At 43.0% G+C, this 19,302-nt stretch overlaps 1 protein-coding gene across 1 annotated transcript; it reads left to right on the top strand.

Moving 5' to 3' along the window:
* The first annotated feature begins 3,996 nt into the window (after positions 1–3,996).
* LOC115784269 (15-hydroxyprostaglandin dehydrogenase [NAD(+)]) lies at positions 3,997–19,292 on the top strand. Its single transcript, XM_030735431.1, has 7 exons — positions 3,997–4,280; positions 4,871–4,994; positions 6,644–6,750; positions 10,379–10,475; positions 16,234–16,310; positions 16,406–16,569; positions 18,740–19,292. Exons 1-7 carry the CDS (start codon positions 4,188–4,190, stop codon positions 18,861–18,863), a joined length of 786 nt encoding a protein of 261 aa, XP_030591291.1. The 5' UTR covers positions 3,997–4,187; the 3' UTR covers positions 18,864–19,292.
* Positions 19,293–19,302: the final 10 nt, after the last annotated feature.

The following is a 19,302-nucleotide window of genomic DNA, read 5'->3' as shown; positions in this document are numbered from 1 at the left end:
AGGAAGAAACCTCCAGCAGAACCAGGCTCAGGGAGGGGCAGTCATCTGCTGTGACCGGTTGGGCTGAGGGGAGAGAGACAGGACAAAAGACATGCTGTGGAAGAGAGCCAGAGATTAATAATAATTAATGATTAAATGCAGAGTGGAGTATAAACAAAGTAAAAAGAGGTGAATAGGAAGAAACATCAGTACATCCCCCCACCCCCCAACCAGCAGCCTAGGCCTATAGCAGCATAACTAAGGGATGGTTCAGGGTCACCTGATCCAGCCCTGTAACTATAAGCTTGATCATAAAGGAAAGTTTTAAGCCTAATCTTAAAAATAGAGGGTGTCTGTCTCCTAAATCCAAACTGGGAGCTGAAAGCTGAAGGCTCTGCCTCCCATTCTACTCTTAAGTATCCTAGGACCCACAAGTAAGCCAGCGGTCTGAGAGCAAAATGCTCTATTTGGGTGATACAGTACTATGAAGTCTTTGAGATAAGATGGGGCCTGATTATTCAAGACCTTGTATGTGAAGAGAAGGATTTTAAATTTTATTCTAGATTTAACAGGGAGCCAATGAAGAAAAGCCAAATGGGAGAAATCTGCTCTCTCTTTCTAGTCCCTGTCAGTACTCTAGCTGCAGCATTTTGGATCAGCTGAAGGCTTTTCAGGGAGCTTTAAGGACAGCCTGATAATAATGAATTACAATAGTCCAGCCTAGAAGTAATAAATGTATGAATTAGCTTTTCAGCATCACTCTGAGAAAGGATGTTTCTAATTTTAAAAATATTGCACAAATGCAAGAAAACAGTCCTACATATTTGTTTATGTGTGCATTGAAGGACAAATCCTGGCATTACCTTACTGTGGTAAGGTAATGCCAGGATATAACCATGTTATTAAGATTTGTGGGGCCGAATATACAAACTTTAGTTTTATCTGAATTTAGAAGCAGGAAATTAGAGGTCATCCAGGCCTTTATGTCTTTAAGACATTCCTGCAGTTTAACTAATTGATGTGTGTCATCTGGCTTTAGATAAAGCTGAGTATCATCTGCATAACACTGAAAATGTATGCAATGCTTTCCAATAATACTGGGAAGCATGTATAATGTTAATAAAATTGGTCCTAGCACAGAACACTGTGGAACTCCATAATTAACCTTAGTGTGTGAAGAAGACTCCCCATTTACATGAAACCTATTAGATAAATATGATTCAAACCACTGCAGTGCAGTACCTTTAATACCTATAGTATGCTCTAATCTCTGCAATAAAATGTTATGGTCAACAGTATCAAAGCTGCACTGAGGTCCAACAGGACAAGAACAGAGATGAGTCCACTGTCAGAGGCTGTAAGAAGATCATTTGTAACCTTCACTAATGCTGTTTCTGTACTGTGATGAATTCTGAAACCTGACAAGTGGTCCCATGGTCTCTGAGGAAGCAGAGCAGGCCTGACCAGGTCCAATGATATTATCTGTTTTTTACTTTAGAGCGGTTCAGTTTGCATCACAATTTCGTTAACTGGACTGTGGTGGCTGTTATAACAACTGAGGTTAGATCAAAAACTTTCAGCTCCAGAGAGGACGTCAGCAGGGCTGTCCTGTCTGGTGATAAACCTGTTAGCCGAGACCGATGTGGCCCTGCATTGTCTCGGATCATAATCTCATAAGATTACTTTATATGCTGATAATGTTTGATTATTCTTGTTTAATCCTGCAGTATCAGTGTCTAAGAAAAATTATATATTTGTTTAGCCGATTCTCTGTTATAAAATTAATTTCTTCAAATCTGAGGCTATACCCTGAAGGAGTCAGCACTAGACACCTGATATCTTTAAGTTCTCCTTTTAAATGGTGTCTCATAGGTTTTGTCTACTTGAGTATATTTATACCAATCCAGTTTGATTGGATGTTAAGGATAATTTTAATCCACTTAACGAGACTATATAAGATTAAGCAACTATAGATTGAGATGAAGTGACTATATTCTCCCAGTATTTCACAGGTTTGTCTAAATGTGCAGCATATTTTAAACAGACTTCAACATGCTTTTTTTCTTCAGCAATGGAGTCTTGCGTGGTGAGCATGCACACAGGCCATGGTGGTTGAGTGCATTACTTATTGTTTTCTTTGAAACAGTTATACCTGCTGATTCCAGGTCTTTCTGCATCTCTACACAAGTGGCCCTTGGGTCTTGGACAACCTTGATACCTGTCTTCACTCCTCTGTCTGAAATCCTGTGGGGAGCACCTGTTTGTGGCTCATTTATGGTGAAATGATGTTTTTTCCACTTCCTGATTATTGCCCCAACAGGACTTACTGGAACCTTGAGTAGTGTAGAAATATGTTTTGCAACAATAAGGCTTTGACAGTCTTGCGAGAGCTCGCTGGTTTTACCCATCATGAGATGTTTCTTGTGTGACACCTTTTTATAGGTCTGAACCAGCTGACATTCATTTACACTAAGCGGCAAGATTGCTTTCTATTTACTGATAGCTGGTGCCATGACTTTCCATGCCTTTTTGCTCCTCCCTTTCTTCATGTGAATGTGCTATTTTAATGAGAGATTTAGTTTTTACAAAAAGATGCACATCCTCTGCTATTATCATTATTTTTATTATTATTATGGTTACTTTTATTGGGTTTTTTTTTCTGTTGTTGAAAAGTAAAAAACACCAACAAAAAGAGCACTGCTGAAGCCTTGCAGCTGGGTGCATGTACTGTTTTAAGTGGTGATTTGCTGAAATGTGGAGACTGGATGTAAAGATGGACTTGACTCATCGGTTTGTTCACTTCCCCTGAAGTCAAAAGCGACCATATGTAAATGAGGTGGAGCTCTAAAGTTAACAAGGTGAATAGTAATAATAATAATAGTTTCTCATCTTCATTTCTGCCAGTTTGTTTGTTGTTTGCTTGTTTTTTCTTCCAGAGTAATGAACAAATTAACTCACTATCTTGGCTGTTGTTGTTGCTTCACCAGCATTAGAAGAAATCTTCAAAACTTAGCGTCGCCACCTGCTGGCCATCAAAAGATTGCAGGTTTAAGAATGCAGAAGAGGAACTTTTGTCCATCATTATTATCCAGTTTCTGGAAAATAATGATTCTTACTTCCTGTCCTGTTTGGTGTCTAGTCCAGGTTGACCTCACCCGGTGCAGGAAGTATAGCCTGCAGTGCTGTTTAAGGTACTCAGAGATCCCAGAAATCTAAAGGCTGACTGCTGAATACACTCCAGATCATCTCCAAGAATGAAGGAAGGATGTACAATAAGAAGGTCATGGGAAGAGAGCGAGAGAGCGTGTACAGGAAGGCAGAGGGAGGGAAGTGTAGGGATATTCCTCAATATAAATAGTGAAGTTCATTAAGACACAAAAGCTTTTCCTTTCCAAATGTGCCTTTATTTTATTTTTAAAGAATAAAAGAAGGAAAACACTTTGGATCAGGTGGTATTTTGAAATATTTGGTCAACATTTATCAGCAGCTGGTTCCCATTCAGTGTGAAAGTGGACATGCAGAGACCTGAACCTCAGTGTATCGTATCACCGAGTAGCACTGCTGGTGTTGTGTAACACCTATTAAGCTTCACAAAAGAAAATCCAACCCAGACACGGCGAAGAACTGAATGTGAGATTGACAGCTCTTTAAAGAAGCTGCTGTCTGGGGTTTTTTGCTTCTTCTCTGACATCATGAAATGCAGACTTTATATAAACAGCAACATATTTAAAAAGCTCAGGTGTTCTGATCAAACAGGAGGAGTGGAAGAGAAGAAGAAAGGGTGTGAAGAAGGAGGGAGGAGGCAGGAGGGCAGGTAAAACAAGTTGGATTAAACCTGTAATTATCATTTTACGGAGTTTACTTAACCGCTCTCTCTCTCTCTCTCTCTCTGTCTCTTGCTCTCTCGCACTCTCTTTCTCTCTCTCTCTCTGTCTCTCGACACACATGCAGTGTTTGTATAGACTGATAAGCGTGGGGGGGGCCGAGGAGGAGGGAAAAAACAGCTTGGCTAAAAGAGTGAAAACACAGAGGGGTGAGAAAACATGTGATTGAGTTAGAGAGAGCTCAAAGGTGCAGGGAGACGCAGAGGAGGACACAGAGAGAAGAAAACTCTGAGTGAGAGAAGAAGAAGCAGCAGCAGAGGCTGAAGTGTGACAGACAGAGGGAGGAGGAAGAAGAAGAAGAAGGAGTGCTGCTGTGCTGGGAGCATGTCTCTGACTGGAAAGGTGGCTCTGGTGACTGGGGGGGCTCAGGGCATTGGGAGAGCTGTGGTCCAGTCACTGCTGCAGAGCTCAGCCAAGGTCAGTACTGCCCGAACTTTCCTGCTCTCTGAGATGAAATCTTCCTGCTTCTGCTCTGTTTGTGCTCAAACAGCCACCTCTTGCTCCTCTGCTCAAACACAAACTCTGTTGACCTCCCTGCTCTGACTTCACTTGAATGCCTCTGATTGTCCTCTGTGGGTTTGATTCAGTTTGAATGCTTTCAGTTCCTTTGATGTTCTCTGTTTTTTATCTTTTCACTTGAAAAGCATTTTGTCTTCTCTGTTTGACTTGTTTCAATTGAAGTAGAGTTTTCAAGGTCAGTGCGTGGATTTCACTGAGACCTTTAAACAAATTTCTAAATGATTTGAGATGAAACCAGAGACTTTATTTTTCTGGTGACATTTCAAAGGCATCTGAAAGCATTCAGTTAACTTCAGAGGGCTTTCTTCACAGTTTGTCTAAGTGTGAAAATGTTTGCCACTGACTGAGCTGCATGCAGCCAAAGTTGTCAAACCACAGGACTAATATAGTCTGCTGATAAGAAGTAAGTATAGAACTGTAGCCAAAGGGCTACAAAGACAGTTCTGAAGAGCATCGCTATGAGTCAGTCTAAAAGTTTTATTCTCCAGGTGGTTGTGGTGGACCTGAACAAGGCCTGCGGTGAGCAGTGCAAGGCACAGCTGGACGCCGAGTTTGGAGAAGGAAACTGCACGTTCATTCAGTGCGATGTGTCCGACGGAGACGCGCTGCAAGGTAATCCTGCCTGTCATACTGCAAGACAGGAGATACGAGCTGACATCACTCAGTGACACAGTCTGAAAACTCTCATCGACACTTTCAGTTTGTCAGTGTATTGGCAGCTGTTCAGTTAATTGTGTAATGCAATAGCAGTGCACTATGTCAGGCTGAATTTTAGTCACTCTTTCCTGATGAATGAGGAAGTAGCTTCCATTGCTTGCATTAGAAACAGAATCATCATCACTGCTTTTTCCCAGAGTTCAGAGAGCAGCAAAGTTCTGAACACTCTGATTTATCTTATCAACAAACTGCTCCCATAATCCCACTCAGGCTGAGCCCCTCCTGTGTTTGCTTTGGAGCCACATGACCTTTAATTTTACTTCTCCTTGAGTTACCCTCTCCTTTTCTGCTGATCTGCTGTTGTTGTGCTAGTATGTGTGTGAGTGTGGGTGTGTCTGGGTGAGAAAGATGAGAAGCAGAGAATTTAAGTGTATGTAAGTAAAAAAAAGTGTGTCACAGAGTGAGAGAGAGAGAAACAAGGATTCATTGTCTGACACTGAAAAAGTCGATCCCTGCAGGCAAACGGCTGTGGAATGCTGTTTGCTGCTGCTGCTGTGTGTGTGTGTGTGTGTGTGTGTGTGTGTGTGTGTGTGTGTGTGTGTGTGTGTGTGTGTGTGTGGTAAGATGAGAATAATCATGTTTATATGCACGCATGCATCTTTGCAAGCATGCAGCTGTGTTGTTAGCACGTCTGCTTTTTTGTGTATACACCTTCAACACTAATTGCGGGGTGTCCAGGTGAGGAATGAGGAAGACACGCAGGTTCAACCAGCGCAGGTTTTTCCTCGGGGCTTTCTTGCTGTTGTTGTTCATGGAACCACTCATGTGTGCCCACATGCGAAGATAAATCAGCTGCTGGTGGCTGATTGTGTAACAGCACAACGTATATCTGCGCGTACACTGTGTGCGTTCGGCCAACACGTCTGAAGTCATTTTGGTTACACACAAAGCGTGTGGGTCTAAACCCTGCAGTGTCGGGATTCCTCCCCTTTGTTTAAACTGCGAGAGGGAAATATACAAATTATTTCATACGTAATTCAAGTGAGATTTTCCCCTGCAGTTCATTGTGAGACCATCCAAAGAGTACAAAAAGAGACAGAGACCGCATGTTACTGTGTTAGTGCCACATTATAACTACACTGTGTTGTAGTTATAATTTAACATTTTTACAAATCCATCTCCCACGAGCTCATAGCGACAAGGAAAAAAGTTCATTCTTACTGCAAAATTATTAAAAATGAAAAACTGGAAATGTCCCGCTTGTGGGCGAGTTTTCCAGCTGAGAGTGGACTGGTTCACTGGGATGTTTTGGATTCCTCTCCTAAGACCACGTTGCCTCTCAGACATCCCGAGGGTCCTGTGCCTTCAAGGCAGCCAGCTGAAGCATCTGATCAGGATGCCTCCTGGGTGCCTCCCACCCTGAGGTAGACCCAGGACTCCCTGGAGAGATTATATAAATTATATATAAAGTTCTGCTGGGTAGAAGGACCTGAGTTGAGGCCGCTGTGCTTCTGGGAACACTCAAAGATTAACAAAGATTTGTGCCATCGTCATGATTTGGAAACTAATAACATGGTGTCACTCTTCTTGTCTCTGTGGAACAGATGCCTTCCAGAGCACCGTGGACCAGTTTGGCCGTCTGGACATTGTCATCAACAATGCTGGCATCGCTAATGAAAAGAACTGGGAGAAGACCATCCAAGTCAACTTGGTGAGATGGCAGGATGACACCATGCTGTTTAAATGCTGTTTAAATGGGTCAAAATAACAAAGCTGGTGCGTTTACGTTGGCATTTGATAGCACGCTGCCTCACTGAGATTCCTTAAAGGTGAAAGTGAGATCAGAGTGACTGATGACCTGAGGGTGGCATTGCAAAGGAAGTTCAACATACACACAATATCTTTCCCGTATCTGGCTTCAAGGTGGATATCAACATGATAAATCAATACAGGTGGGCTGTGAGCATGTTCCCTGAAAGAGTGTTTGCATCATCTGACCAATCAGAAACATGGGCAGGTCAACTGGCAGCAGAACAGCTGATTTTACAAAGGAGGATGCAACTACAGGATAAACACAGGATACAGACTGTGTGTGTGTGTGTGTGTGTGTGTGTGTGTGTGTGTGTGTGTGTGTGTGTGTGTGTGTGTGTGTGTGTGTGTGTGTGTGTGTGTGTGTGTGTGTGTGTGTGTGTGTGTCAGTAAGACTGGAAAAAAGCAAATACTCTATTTGGAGTCTGGCCAGTTTGAAGCCATGAAGGAAAGCCCGCAGACACGATGGTGCTGTCACAGCTCTGTCACTGAGACACTGGACCAGCTGATTCCTGCTGCCTAAAGCAGACAAAAATTTCTTATTGCAGTTTTATCTTTTTGTCCACTGAAAAAGAGCCTGGGGAAACCTGCTGTGACAATATGCAATGTTTAATCAGAAGAACTAAAAAAGGATAGAGCTGTTCTTTTTTTTTTTGTTGTTAGAAGATCGAGATCTGAACTATGCAGAGAAACATCGAGATTTTCCAGGTCGTGTAGAACAGGGAATGTGAGGTGTGGCCTAAAGCTCAAAGCAAGCAGGTAGTCAAAGCATTTTATCAAAGTGAGGTAGAATGCAATCCAGATGTAATCGCAGCACAAAGGTTTATGATGTGGCAGCAACATAATACCACATAGTTACAGGCAGTTGGGGAATGTTAGGCCGTTTGCTTTGGTTGGCTTCCTCTCACGGTGGTGATTGAGTTGTTGTGGCAAAGCACCAGAAACTAGATACAGTTCAGTTAGTTCATCGATCCATGAATACAGAAACTGAAAGCGATGACTAAAAATCCTTCCAGAGCCTGCAGGTAGATTCTGGGAGGTGGAGCTTTGTGCCAAAAGCCGACGTGTGCAGTAAAGAGTGTGTTTACAATATGGCGTGAGTGTGGCACATGAGTGTGTTTGACACACTGCAGCTTGAGTTCATTAGCTTTCAGGCTTTGATTATAGACTCAGTCTAAACATGAATAACTTACCATGATTATAAAATAATGGGCCTTCTGCTTACTTCACTGATGATTTTATAGACCGGTGCTTTTCAGGCTTTTTGTGTTCAAGGCACACCAAAGGGCAAAGTAGAGTTTTAAGGAACATCTGAGAAATAAAGGCTTCAGGTCAGTTCTTCATTTGACTGCCCTAGCCCTTGTGCTGGATGTGCACATTGCATGACAACTGTCAATGACACCAATCTACTCATGTACACATCTACTCTCTCTGGTGTCTGTGTGGGTCAGGCTTCAGAAAGCATCTGATGTCAGTGAACTAGAGATAAGATCTCAGCAGATAACCGAGTCGCAGCAGATAACAGAGAACACACCCGTCTCTGGTTTGGCTGGTAAAGATAACACTTAATCTCAGGCAGTTAGCGGTCTCCTGTCATCTCCCGTGGCTGCATTACAGCCCCTGAGAACCAGCAGCAGAACCTCCAGCTCTCCATTTAGTCCCAACGTAACAAAAATCTCAGATTTAGTGCGAACGAGGACATGAAAATGGTTCAGTTACCAACTTTTAGGAAGTATGAGTGTCACTGAGTACATGAAACTATATCCTTTAAATGGGCCCAGGCATCACTCCCTCCAGGCCAGTTAGACTATGTCAGCGGTTCGTTACACCACACCAAGCCCAAAGCTCTGCAGTCTTGTTATTGCTGACAGCACTGCTGGCCCGGGAACAGTGTGGACAGACGTGATACTGTAGCTCCAACACTGTCCATGTCAGGCTTCACCATCGAGACTCTGTAAAGATCATGCTGCTGGTTCCAGGTGTCTTTATTTAGACTTACTGACACCAAGTCTAGCCTGAACAGATATAGACCTTCTCATCGCTGGAAAACCCTCAGTGTGATAGACTCTGTGCTGCTGCACGTTTCTTTAGTGCACACTGATTTAAATGTGTGTGTTTGTTTGTCTTACACTGTTTGAATTCTTAGAGGAGAAAATACATCAAAGTTTGCATCAGCCGTGGGTCTCGCAGGGCTCTTTCTGAGGCGCTGTCTTTACATACTTTAGTCATCATTCACACTCTGATCCTGAGATAGAGGCTGATACACACTTTCTGCATTTACAGCCCACACTGCTAACCACATTAAAAGTGTAATTTCTCACTGCTTCTACCACCACTTCTATTTCTGAGAAAACAAACTCCCAGTGGTCTAAGATCATTTTCATTCAAACAGTAAGATCAACTAAACAATTTTAAAAGTTTGATTTGTTCAAATGTTGGAGTTTTAAAAGTCTCTCCACGCTGGTTTTACACATTTCTTTGCTTTAAAGGCACTCAGGTATGTTCATACCTGATATCCCAGCACCCCAAAGAGCTTGTTCGTCCTCATAAATGTGCAGCGGGGCTGAGGTCGGGCGTCTGTTTATCTCAGTTTGTGTCTCCTGCTGGTCTCAAGCTCACACGGCTCTGAAGAAGACAAATCCCAACTCAGTCTGAGTGATAAAAGAATTGCTTTCTTCAGATGATCATCGCTGAAACTTTTTTACTCATGAGCTTAACTGCTTAGTAATAGTGATGGCGCTCTGATGAGAGCAGGAGGTGACACAAGGTGCAATCAATTAAATACATGAAATCAATATTTTAAGAGCGCTGTTACAGCCCTGAACTCAGCTGCCACCCACTTCCTCTGAGGAGCCACTGCACAGCTCCACTCACCAACACTATGACAGCTGGAGCTGCTCAGTGTCAGTGTGTGTGGGTCAGTGCAGCAAAGAGCGGTGCTCTTTTCTTAGGTTTGTTTGCTAATCATCTGTTTTCTGTTCAGCATCCTTGAATTTGTTCTTTGTTTCATTTCAGTGTAACTTTCTATCTCAGTTTGAGTGCTTTTTTCTATGCCCACACTTTCACCCAACATTCCCGTACGGACAGGCCAATCGAGTGGTTCAGTAACTTTTCCAAGGATACTGTGACACGCAGGTTGGAGGAGTCAGGGATCGAACCACCAACCTTCCAATTAAGTAGACTGCCTGCTCCGGAGATGGAGCAGGCCTGTTTGGTGTCTTTCTTTCTTTTCTCCCAGACTTGGTATTGTTACTGTCCTCATCCCCAAGTCATTTTTGGGGACGCATAATATGCAATAATATGAAACTAACTTGAGCTCTAATGATGAAATAATTTCTGTTGCTGTATGTCAGCCAGTTATCTAAGAGAGCTAAGAGTCTTTGCAGGCAGTCAACTGTGAAAAACTCATCTTTAAAGCATGTTATCAGTGGCCTCACACACATACTTTGTTTAACTTCCTCATTACAAGCTGGGGCCTCGTGAAGTTTACCACAGTGACCGACTGCATGCGTCTTTGTCTTTATCTGCAGACCTCAGTGATAAAGGGAACCTACTTGGCACTGGAACACATGAGCAAAGAGTACGGCAAGGAAGGAGGCACCATTATCAATGTATCCTCCATGGCAGGTAACACACTCACTGACACACACACACACACACACATGTGTGTATGCAGCAAAATGTCCCTCACAGCACTTTACCTGAATCACCACTGCTGCATGTGGCCAGTGGCTCTGAGGAAGAGGCCCCCTCATCACCTTCCAAAATTAGATGATTGATTATTTCCACTACAAGTAGCGTAATCACTTTTTTCTTCCTGTTAGTTTAAAAGTCAGTGACATGCCCCGCTCTCTGTTCCTGTCTTCCTGCTTTTATCATTTTATTTTCTGACTCTCTTCAGTTTTATTTTGGCCTTCTGATTTCTTATGATGGTTGTGAAGTGAAGTAAAAGGTGGCATCACGACTGTTTTTATGAACTGTTGTCTTAAGATGGAAATGAATCTGCAGAGTTCTTTAGAAGCAGCAGAAAAACACAGCAGCAGACCATCAGGACTGACCTTGCTGGATACTTGGAAGGAAAAATGTGCCTTCATTTCCTTGGAAAATTGCTGAGTGACAGGAGCGTAAAGGAAATGAGTTTCCAACCTCTGTGATATGAAGGTTTGCAGAAATCAGCTGGAAGCACGTGGCTCTCCACATACTTTCTCCTTTCAGAGACACCGAGGTGTGCTGAGCTGCAGTTCTCAAAATGTCACGGATGGTAAAGTGTTCTCTTTGGAGGTCTGGCTTATGAACCCCCCCCTGTTCCTTAGATGTGAGTGAGTGTTATGGTAGAAACACATGAACTAAAAAGCAGCAGTGACAGGTTGGCAGCTGCCGGCTCTGAATCATTCTGTAACCTCCATCTCCGTCATGGAAAAGCTCTCCAACATCGTCTCCCCATCACACTCAAACACATAAAAACAGATAACTCAGGAGGAGTTTTATTGTTTTATTGTCCTCGTGCTGCTCTTTAAAGGCCTGTGAGAGCTGCAGTCCTTCTCTACAAAACCCCACCGGAGCCCGGTCGCTCTGAGGAAATAACAGTCCCTACACAAGCTACCACAAAGAGATTAGCACTGTTTCTAAGAACGGAGCACCTTAAGGCTGTGGGAATGTTTCTGGATTCCCCCTCGAGTAAAGGCAACATGCTTTTCTTAATTTCAGCAAATAAACTCCACGCAGTAGATGTTAGTGGATGAGGCTGTTTGATTAGAACACACACACAAACCTTCATTAAATGACTGTGACTCATGTCTGCTGTTTATCATCACCACTGTTCCCCTGCATGCTGCAGGATTCAGAGCTGGTTCTTCTTTTGTTCCAGGTCAAATGTGACCTGTTTCTCATTGTTTTTGTGGCCTCGGGTCTGAGCAGAGGCTGTTGAGCAAGTGTTAGATTTCAGGTCAAAGGTGCTGCTGCTCGGCGCTGTGAAAATATTTGTGCATTTTCACAAAAGTACTGAGTGATTTCCTTCCTGGGGGAAGTTGCTACAGCTAGTCCTTGCAAGTCTTTATTAGAATGGACTTTCTGTTGGTTGCACCAGCCAGACGTACACGTAGTCTTTTTTGTCCACACCTATGCAAGTTCAGCAAAGCCAGGATATCACTTCCTTTTCTGGCTTCCTAACATCACTCTGAGATCACATGATGGTGGCTGTCAACCCAGCGTTTCCCAGTCTAGCCCTGGGCCCGTTCATGTGGTGGAGGCAGAGGTTTCCAAGCTGCAGCTGTTTCTGTGTGTGTGTGTGTGTGTGTGTGTGTGTGTGTGTGTGTGTGTGTGTGTGTGTGTGTGTGTGTGTGTGTGTGTGTGTGTGTGTGTGTGTGTGTCTATTACAGTTAACTGGAGTTGCTTCACTGTAATGAGCTCATTCTTTTCAGCGTCAAACTATTTCAGCTGTGCTGTGAGGTGCTTCTTTAGGATTTGTGTGTCCACAGCAGGAATGAAGTCAATGCTGAAGTGCCTTACTGTCCAGCAGGGGGCGACTCCTCTGGTTGTAAAAAGTCTGAAATCTCTGAGTAAATAAATTCAATTCAATTCAATTTTATTTATATAGCGCCAAATCACAACAAACTGTCGCCTCAAGGCGCTTTGTATTGTGGGTAAAGACCCTACAATAATACAGAGAAAACCCAACAGTCAAAACGACCCCCTATGAGCAGCACTTGGTGACAGTGGAAAGGAAAAACTCCCTTTTAACAGGAAGAAACCTCCAGCAGAACCAGGCTCAGGGAGGGGCAGCCATCTGCCGCGACCGGTTGGGCTGAGGGGAGAGAAAGACATGCTGTGGAAGAGAGCCAGAGATTAATATCAATTAATGATTAAATGCAGAGTGGAGTATAAACAAAGTAAATAAGGTGAATGAGAAACAGTGCATTATGTGAACCCCCCAGCAGACTAGGCCTATAGCAGCATAACTAAGGGATGGTTCAGGGTCACCTGATCCAGCCCTAACTATAAGCTTTAACATAAAGGAAAGTTTTAAGCCTAATCTTAAAAATAGAGAGGGTGTCTGTCTCCCGAATCCAAGCTGGAAGCTGGTTCCACAGAAGAGGCGCCTGAAAGCTGAAGGCTCTGCCTCCCATTCTACTCTTAAGTATCCTAGGAACCACAAGTAAGCCAGCAGTCTGAGATTGAAGTGCTCTGTTGGGGTGATATGGTACTATGAGGTCTTTGAGATAAGATGGTGCCTGATTATTCAAGACCTTGTATGTGAGGAGAAGAATTTTAAATTCTATTCTAGATTTAACAGGGAGCCACTGAAGAGAAGCCAATATGGGAGAAATCTGCTCTCTCTTTCTAGTCCCTGTCAGTACTCTAGCTGCAGCATTTTGGATCAGCTGAAGGCTTTTCAGGAAGCTTTTAGGACAGCCTGATAATAATGAATTACAATAGTCCACCCTAGAAGTAATAAATGCATGAATGAGCTTTTCAGCATCAGTCTGAGAAAGGATGTTTCTAATTTTAGAAATATTGCACAAATGCAAAAAAGCGGTCCTACATATTTGTTTAATATGTGCATTGAAGGACATATCCCGGTCAAAAATGACTCCAAGATTTCTCACAGTGTTACTGGAGGCCAAAGTAATGCCATCCAGAGTAAGTATCTGGTTAGACACCATGTTTCTAAGATTTGTGGGGCCGAGAACAAGAATTTCAGTTTTATCTGAATTTAGAAGCAGGAAATTAGAGGTCATCCAGGCCTTAACCCCTTAACTGGCAAGGGCCCGGTGACGGGCCGTTTGTAGTCCCTTTTATATGGCAGGCTAGACCCTCCCATTTTTATTGACACGTCATTCGGCCAATCATGTAACTGGCTGCACCAAATCACCTGACAAAGCTACGTGACGCCCTCTGAGTATTATTGGCTCTGGGAAACCCATTTCTTAACATTATTGGCCGAATGAGGTGTCAGTCAAAATGGGCGGGTCTAGCCTGCCATATAAATGCACTTCATTCGGCCCGCGGACCAGACGCAGCCGATTAAAAGGCTATGAAATGGGTTGTTCAGAGCCAATAATAACCAGAAGGCGTTATGTAGTTTTTGTCAGGTGATTTTTTTGCTGCCAGTTAAGGGGTTAATATCTTTAAGACATTCCTGCAGTTTAACTAATTGATGTGTGTCATCTGGCTTCATTGATAGGTAAAGCTGAGTATCATCTGCATAACAATGAAAATTGATGCAGTGCTTTCTAATAATACTGCCTAAGGGAAGCATGTATAATGTAAATAAAATTGGTCCTAGCACAGAACCCTGTGGAACTCCATAATTAACCTTAGTGTGTGAAGAAGACTCCCCATTTACATGAACAAATTGGAGTCTATGAGATAAATATGATTCAAACCACTGCAGTGCAGTACCTTTAATACCTATAGCAAGCTCTAATCTCTGTAATAAAATGTTATGGTCAACAGTATCAAAAGCTGCACTGAGGTCCAACAGGACGAGCACAGAGATGAGTCCACTGTCAGAGGCTGTAAGAAGATCATTTGTAACCTTCACTAATGCTGTTTCTGTACTGTGATGAATTCTGAAACCTGACTGAAACTCTTCAAATAAACCGTTCCTCTGCAGATGATCAGTTAGCTGTTTTACAACTACTCTTTCAAGAATCTTTGAGAGAAAAGGAAGGTTGGAGATTGGCCTATAATTAGCTAAGACAGCTGGGTCAAGTGATGGCTTTTTAAGTAGAGGTTTAATTACAGCCACCTTGAAGGTCTGTGGTACATAGCCAACTAATAAAGACAGATTGATCATTTTTAAGATTGAAGCATCAATAATTGGAAAGACTTCTTTGAGCAGTCTAGTAGGAATGGGATCTAACAAACATGTTGCTGGTTTGGAGGAAGTAACTATTGAAGTTAACTCTGAAAGATCAACTGGAGCAAAAGAGTCAAAACAAATACCAGCAGTGCTGAAAGCAGCCGAACATGAAGAATAATCTTTGAGATGGTTATGAATAATTTTTTCTCGAATGTCTAAAATTTTATTTGTAAAGAATAAATGAGCCTCGAGTCATCTAAACCTGGCTTTGACTCTGGCTCACTGCATGCACTGGTAATTTTTAGGAATTGTTGTTCAGTTTGCAAAACATTTGTGCTTTAAAGTTTGAATTTAATTTGTCGTTGCATTATTAAGCTCTTGTGTTTGGCTGTTATCAGATGTGTCATGTAGCAGATCTAACAGCTCAGCCTCCACTAACAGCAGAGGAGTACTAATCATTCATCTCATCACACTGGTGATAACACCTCTGTGTGTGTGTGTGTGTGTGTGTGTGTGTGTGTGTGTGTGTGTGTGTGTGTGTGTGTGTGTGTGTGTGTGTGTGTGTGTGTGTGCGCACGAGCGCACTGGCCATTTTTTATACCAAGCACTGACTTGTCCAAACATGGTCAAGCATGCGCCAGTAACATAGTGTTTTTTTAGGTGTGTGTGTGTGTGTGTGTGTGTGTGTAGGTGTGTGTGTGTGTGTGTGTGTGTGCGTACTCAGGCTATATGACATGTGCTTTCAGTCCCGTTTGTGTTGTCAGGTCGCTCTTATCTGGATATAATCTGATCTGGGCTGTTTGTTGTGAGTTTTTGTTACCACGCTGCATTTTGTGGTCGCAGTTTTAAAAATAAGATTGCTTCTTTCAGATGTTTAACTGCTGCATGTGTCATGTTGACATAATTAATGTAGGACTCGACTTTTTTTTTTCATATTTTTCTCCTTTTACTCTGCGTTGGACCCAGTTATCAGCACATTTAATAGAAGGCAGGCAGTGACCTCAGTGGCCAGTTAGCCGTTTCCTCATCACGCTGCTCGCAGTGACCCAGGCTCAGACTAATGAAAGGAAGAACCGCAGAGGAGCTGAGCACATGTGAGAGAAGACAAAGAGTCCCTGTCAAGAAAAAACTGAATGCGTTCAAAGTAAAGATTTGCACTGAGTAAGGCAGATCAATATTTATGATGAAAACCATTAGAAGCCTTAAATTCATAGAAAAACATGGTGGAGCCAAAACCTGCAGCATGGTTATGAAGCTGATGTCTTGTGACCAAAGCTAGGCCGTGAGAAAATCATTTATTATATGACCTTCTAATAATAAGGTCATTGGTTGCAGTGTTAAAATCTTCTCAGAATGCTTTTTCAGTATTAACAGGGCCCGAATGGATCCTCAAACAGCGGCGATTATGAATATTTCAGTAAAGACGGGTTTCTGTAGATGAAGACGTTCTGGTGCAGAAATATGAGTCGGGTTTAATCTCAGTAAACCTGGATCAGCTGAGCCTGCAGTGTTTAAACTGAGATGCAGATGCAGCTGATCTGTGTTCTTTGTTGCATGACGGGTTTTTTTGTTTGTTTACAGCCTTCCTGCATTCCCCTCATCAGCCTGTGTACACTGCTACTAAACATGGAGTCATTGGCTTCACCAGAGCTATGGCGGTAAGCTGCACACACTTTTTTGTTTTTTTTTTAAAGTCAGCATGAAGTCTTTCAGGATGAGAACAGATCAGTAGCTCGTTTTCATGTCACGGCAGGACGCGTCCATTCAGGACGACTACGGCGTTCGCATCAACGTGCTGTGTCCGGCCTTCGTCGACACGCCTCTGCTGCACTCGGTGGAAGATGAAGAAAACATGGGCAAGTTTGTCAAGTACAAGGACGACTTCAAACGCAGCATGACGAAGTTTGGAGTTTTAAAGTAAGTTCACTCCTGCTAAACAAAGTCGGGTCCTTTCAGCTGAGATCAGCAGATGCAGCTGCCCGTCAGTCAAACTTAAGCCCTGACAGCATCCCAGTGCAAAACAGTCAGTCTCATACAGATAAAGGGAAACTTAGCTACAAAAACCAAAACTGTTTTTTAAATGTGTTGATTTTTACTTGTAAAGTTGGACATTTTTAATACGGGAGTCTGTGAGGACTCTCATATTAAAAGCTCCCTTTTAAAGCCTCATGTGGACATTAGAGGAACTGCAGTTTTTGGCACATCAGCGCTGCCTTCATGTTTGTAGCCCCAAAGTTTGCTGCTGCAGTGTGCTGTTCATTAAACATTAAGGAAACCCTCCAAGAAATGTGAGCCTGTAGATGAGCATATGTTGGACACTTCAAAGAATGAAACATTTCCATGTTTCAGTCCGAGTTTCTGATTCTGGTCTCAGGTGGCCCAGATCATCTCCAGCTGTCTGCAATAGAAGAGCAGCTGGTCCGCAGTGGGCGCAGTCATGAAGATCAGGGTCATCAGGGTCAATGCTGTTTAGTGCAGGGACACGACTGAAATGTGCCTGAAGGAGAGCTCCGAGAACACGTTCTGAGAATGAAGGAGGAGAGAATTCGATGACTTTTAATGTTAAATGTGTTTTATGAATGTCAGAAACTGGACAAATGCATGTTCAGTAAATGATCTGAATCATCTGGAGGTGTGATTGTGCAACAGATCTGTTGAATTTCTGAGTTTAACTGATTTTCCTAACAGCTACAGTTCAAACATGTTTTCACAGAGTCTCTGTTTTGATTACATCACTGCTCCAGAGTCAGCTGGGCTGTCTGAAAGACGCTTCATCTTTCAGGAAACCTGGAAAAGTGTTTGGATTGGTTCGGTTCAGCTGTGAGAGAAGCTGATGATAACAAAGTGAATGTCCACACTGCACAGAGAACGCTGTGTGTAGCTGGAACACTTTGAAATCTGCAGCTTGGCAGGAGGCAGTCGTTTAGTGTCAGAGGAAATTGGGTCCAGATGACTTCCTGAACACACAAACATACAAATGCATGTGGATATGGATGTATGTGTATGTACGTCCACTTTCTAAAAGAACAGTAGGTTTACTGTTTGGGTGGGGGTGTGCACAGGAAAGTGTGTGTGTGTTTGCGTGGCAGGAACCTAATGTGGCTACAGTCAGATTGTAAAAGCTGAACCTCCTTTTGGAGAAAACAGCAAATCGCTATGACGTAAACCACTGAATCTTAGTTTAAGGTCAGTGGAAGTTTAGTTTGAAGTAAGAGAGTGAAAGATTTCTCAGTGACTCCCTCCACTTCTTCTGGAAGGTTAAATGGGGAAACAGAGGGAATGGGAAGGCCGGCCTGTGGTATCCACAGTCTTCCGTTTTGCTGACTGTTCTCTGTCTTATCCAGTTGCCCAAATAGAGGATTCAGATTTTCTGACTTCAAGGTTCTCCTCCTAGTATTAAGCTTTGGCAGACTTTTTGTTTAAACCAGTGGTTCTCAAATCCAGGCTTCGAGGCCCGGTGTCCTGCAGGTTTTAGATGTGTCCCTGATCCAACACGCCTGAATCAAATGGCTGAATTACCTCCTCAGTATGCAGTCAAGTTCTCCAGAGTCCTGCTAATGACTTCTATATTTGACTCAGGTGTGTTGAAGCAGAGACACATCTAAAACCTGCAGGACACTGGACCTCGAAGCCTGGATTTGAGAACCACTGGTTCAGACTAAGTTTGAGGGTAACTTTAATGTGATGGTGGCACTGAAGTCTCCGGTTTAGGAGAATCCGTTGGTTTGGCAGTGTTGATGTTTGAGTCTAAGTGTCAGTGCTGTGAAGCCAGGTTTGCTTTCATTTCTGTATTTGGGGTAATGATAATGCACACCTGTAAGGCCAGTGGTTAGAGTTAGCAGCTGGGTCAAGTGATGGCTTTTTAACTAATGGTTTAATTGCTGCCACCTTAACAACCTGTGGTACATAACCAGTTAATAAAGATAGAGTGATCATATTTAAGATTGAAGCATTAATTACTGGTAGGACTAATAATGGGGTCTAATAAAATGTCAGTTGTATTGAAAGTAGCTGTACATTTAAATTGTATTAAGAAGAAATGAATGAAGTCAGTGTGACGTAGCAGTGTGTGTTTGTTTATCTGCAGGCCATCACTGATAGCAGAGGGCATGATGAGGTTGATCACGGACACCAGTCTAAATGGAGCCGTGATGAAGATCACCTGCTCCAAAGGAATCCATTTCCACACCTATGAGCCCATGTCTGCCTGAGCTCCCGCACTCAGGACTGCACACCGCAGCTGCTGAAGGAACGATGCAGCGCTTTAACCGCCCGACCGCAGCACACGCTCAGGACCACGCAGGCTGCTGCAGGAGCTTCTGTCAGAACTGCGTCTGTTCGGATTCTAATAATTTAATTGCCATCTTCATAACGTGAAAGCATGATCGTACTTAGTCCAGTGTTTCACCGCTAACCCAAAATATCCGACAAACCAAAAGGTGCAGATCAGGTTTTTTTCTTTTTCAGTTAGTCTTTTGTGTGTTACAGGAAACACTGGACATCACGGTGGTCCACCTCTGAGACGATGGCTTCTTTGATCAAGCAGTGTTATTTAAAGGACTGTAACAGTTATTATTTTACAGCTGGTTTATGTGACTTGCAAGCAAAAAAATAAATCAATGCAGTTTTGTACAAACAGATATGAGAAGC

Source organism: Archocentrus centrarchus, chromosome 1, assembly GCF_007364275.1.
Source record: "Archocentrus centrarchus isolate MPI-CPG fArcCen1 chromosome 1, fArcCen1, whole genome shotgun sequence".
NCBI lineage: Eukaryota > Metazoa > Chordata > Actinopteri > Cichliformes > Cichlidae > Archocentrus > Archocentrus centrarchus.
The sequence above is the reverse complement of the archived record's forward strand: the minus strand, read 5'-3'. Positions and strand labels throughout refer to the sequence as shown.

Bases quoted from the DNA above. Each gene is read 5' to 3' on its own strand.
- LOC115784269 (XM_030735431.1), top strand. From the start codon at position 4,188: ATGTCTCTGACTGGAAAGGTGGCTCTGGTGACTGGGGGGGCTCAGGGC. The intron at 4,995-6,643 runs GTAATCCTGCCT...TCTGTGGAACAG, and splicing joins CGACGGAGACGCGCTGCAAG to ATGCCTTCCAGAGCACCGTG. The intron at 16,311-16,405 runs GTAAGCTGCACA...ATGTCACGGCAG, and splicing joins GCTTCACCAGAGCTATGGCG to GACGCGTCCATTCAGGACGA.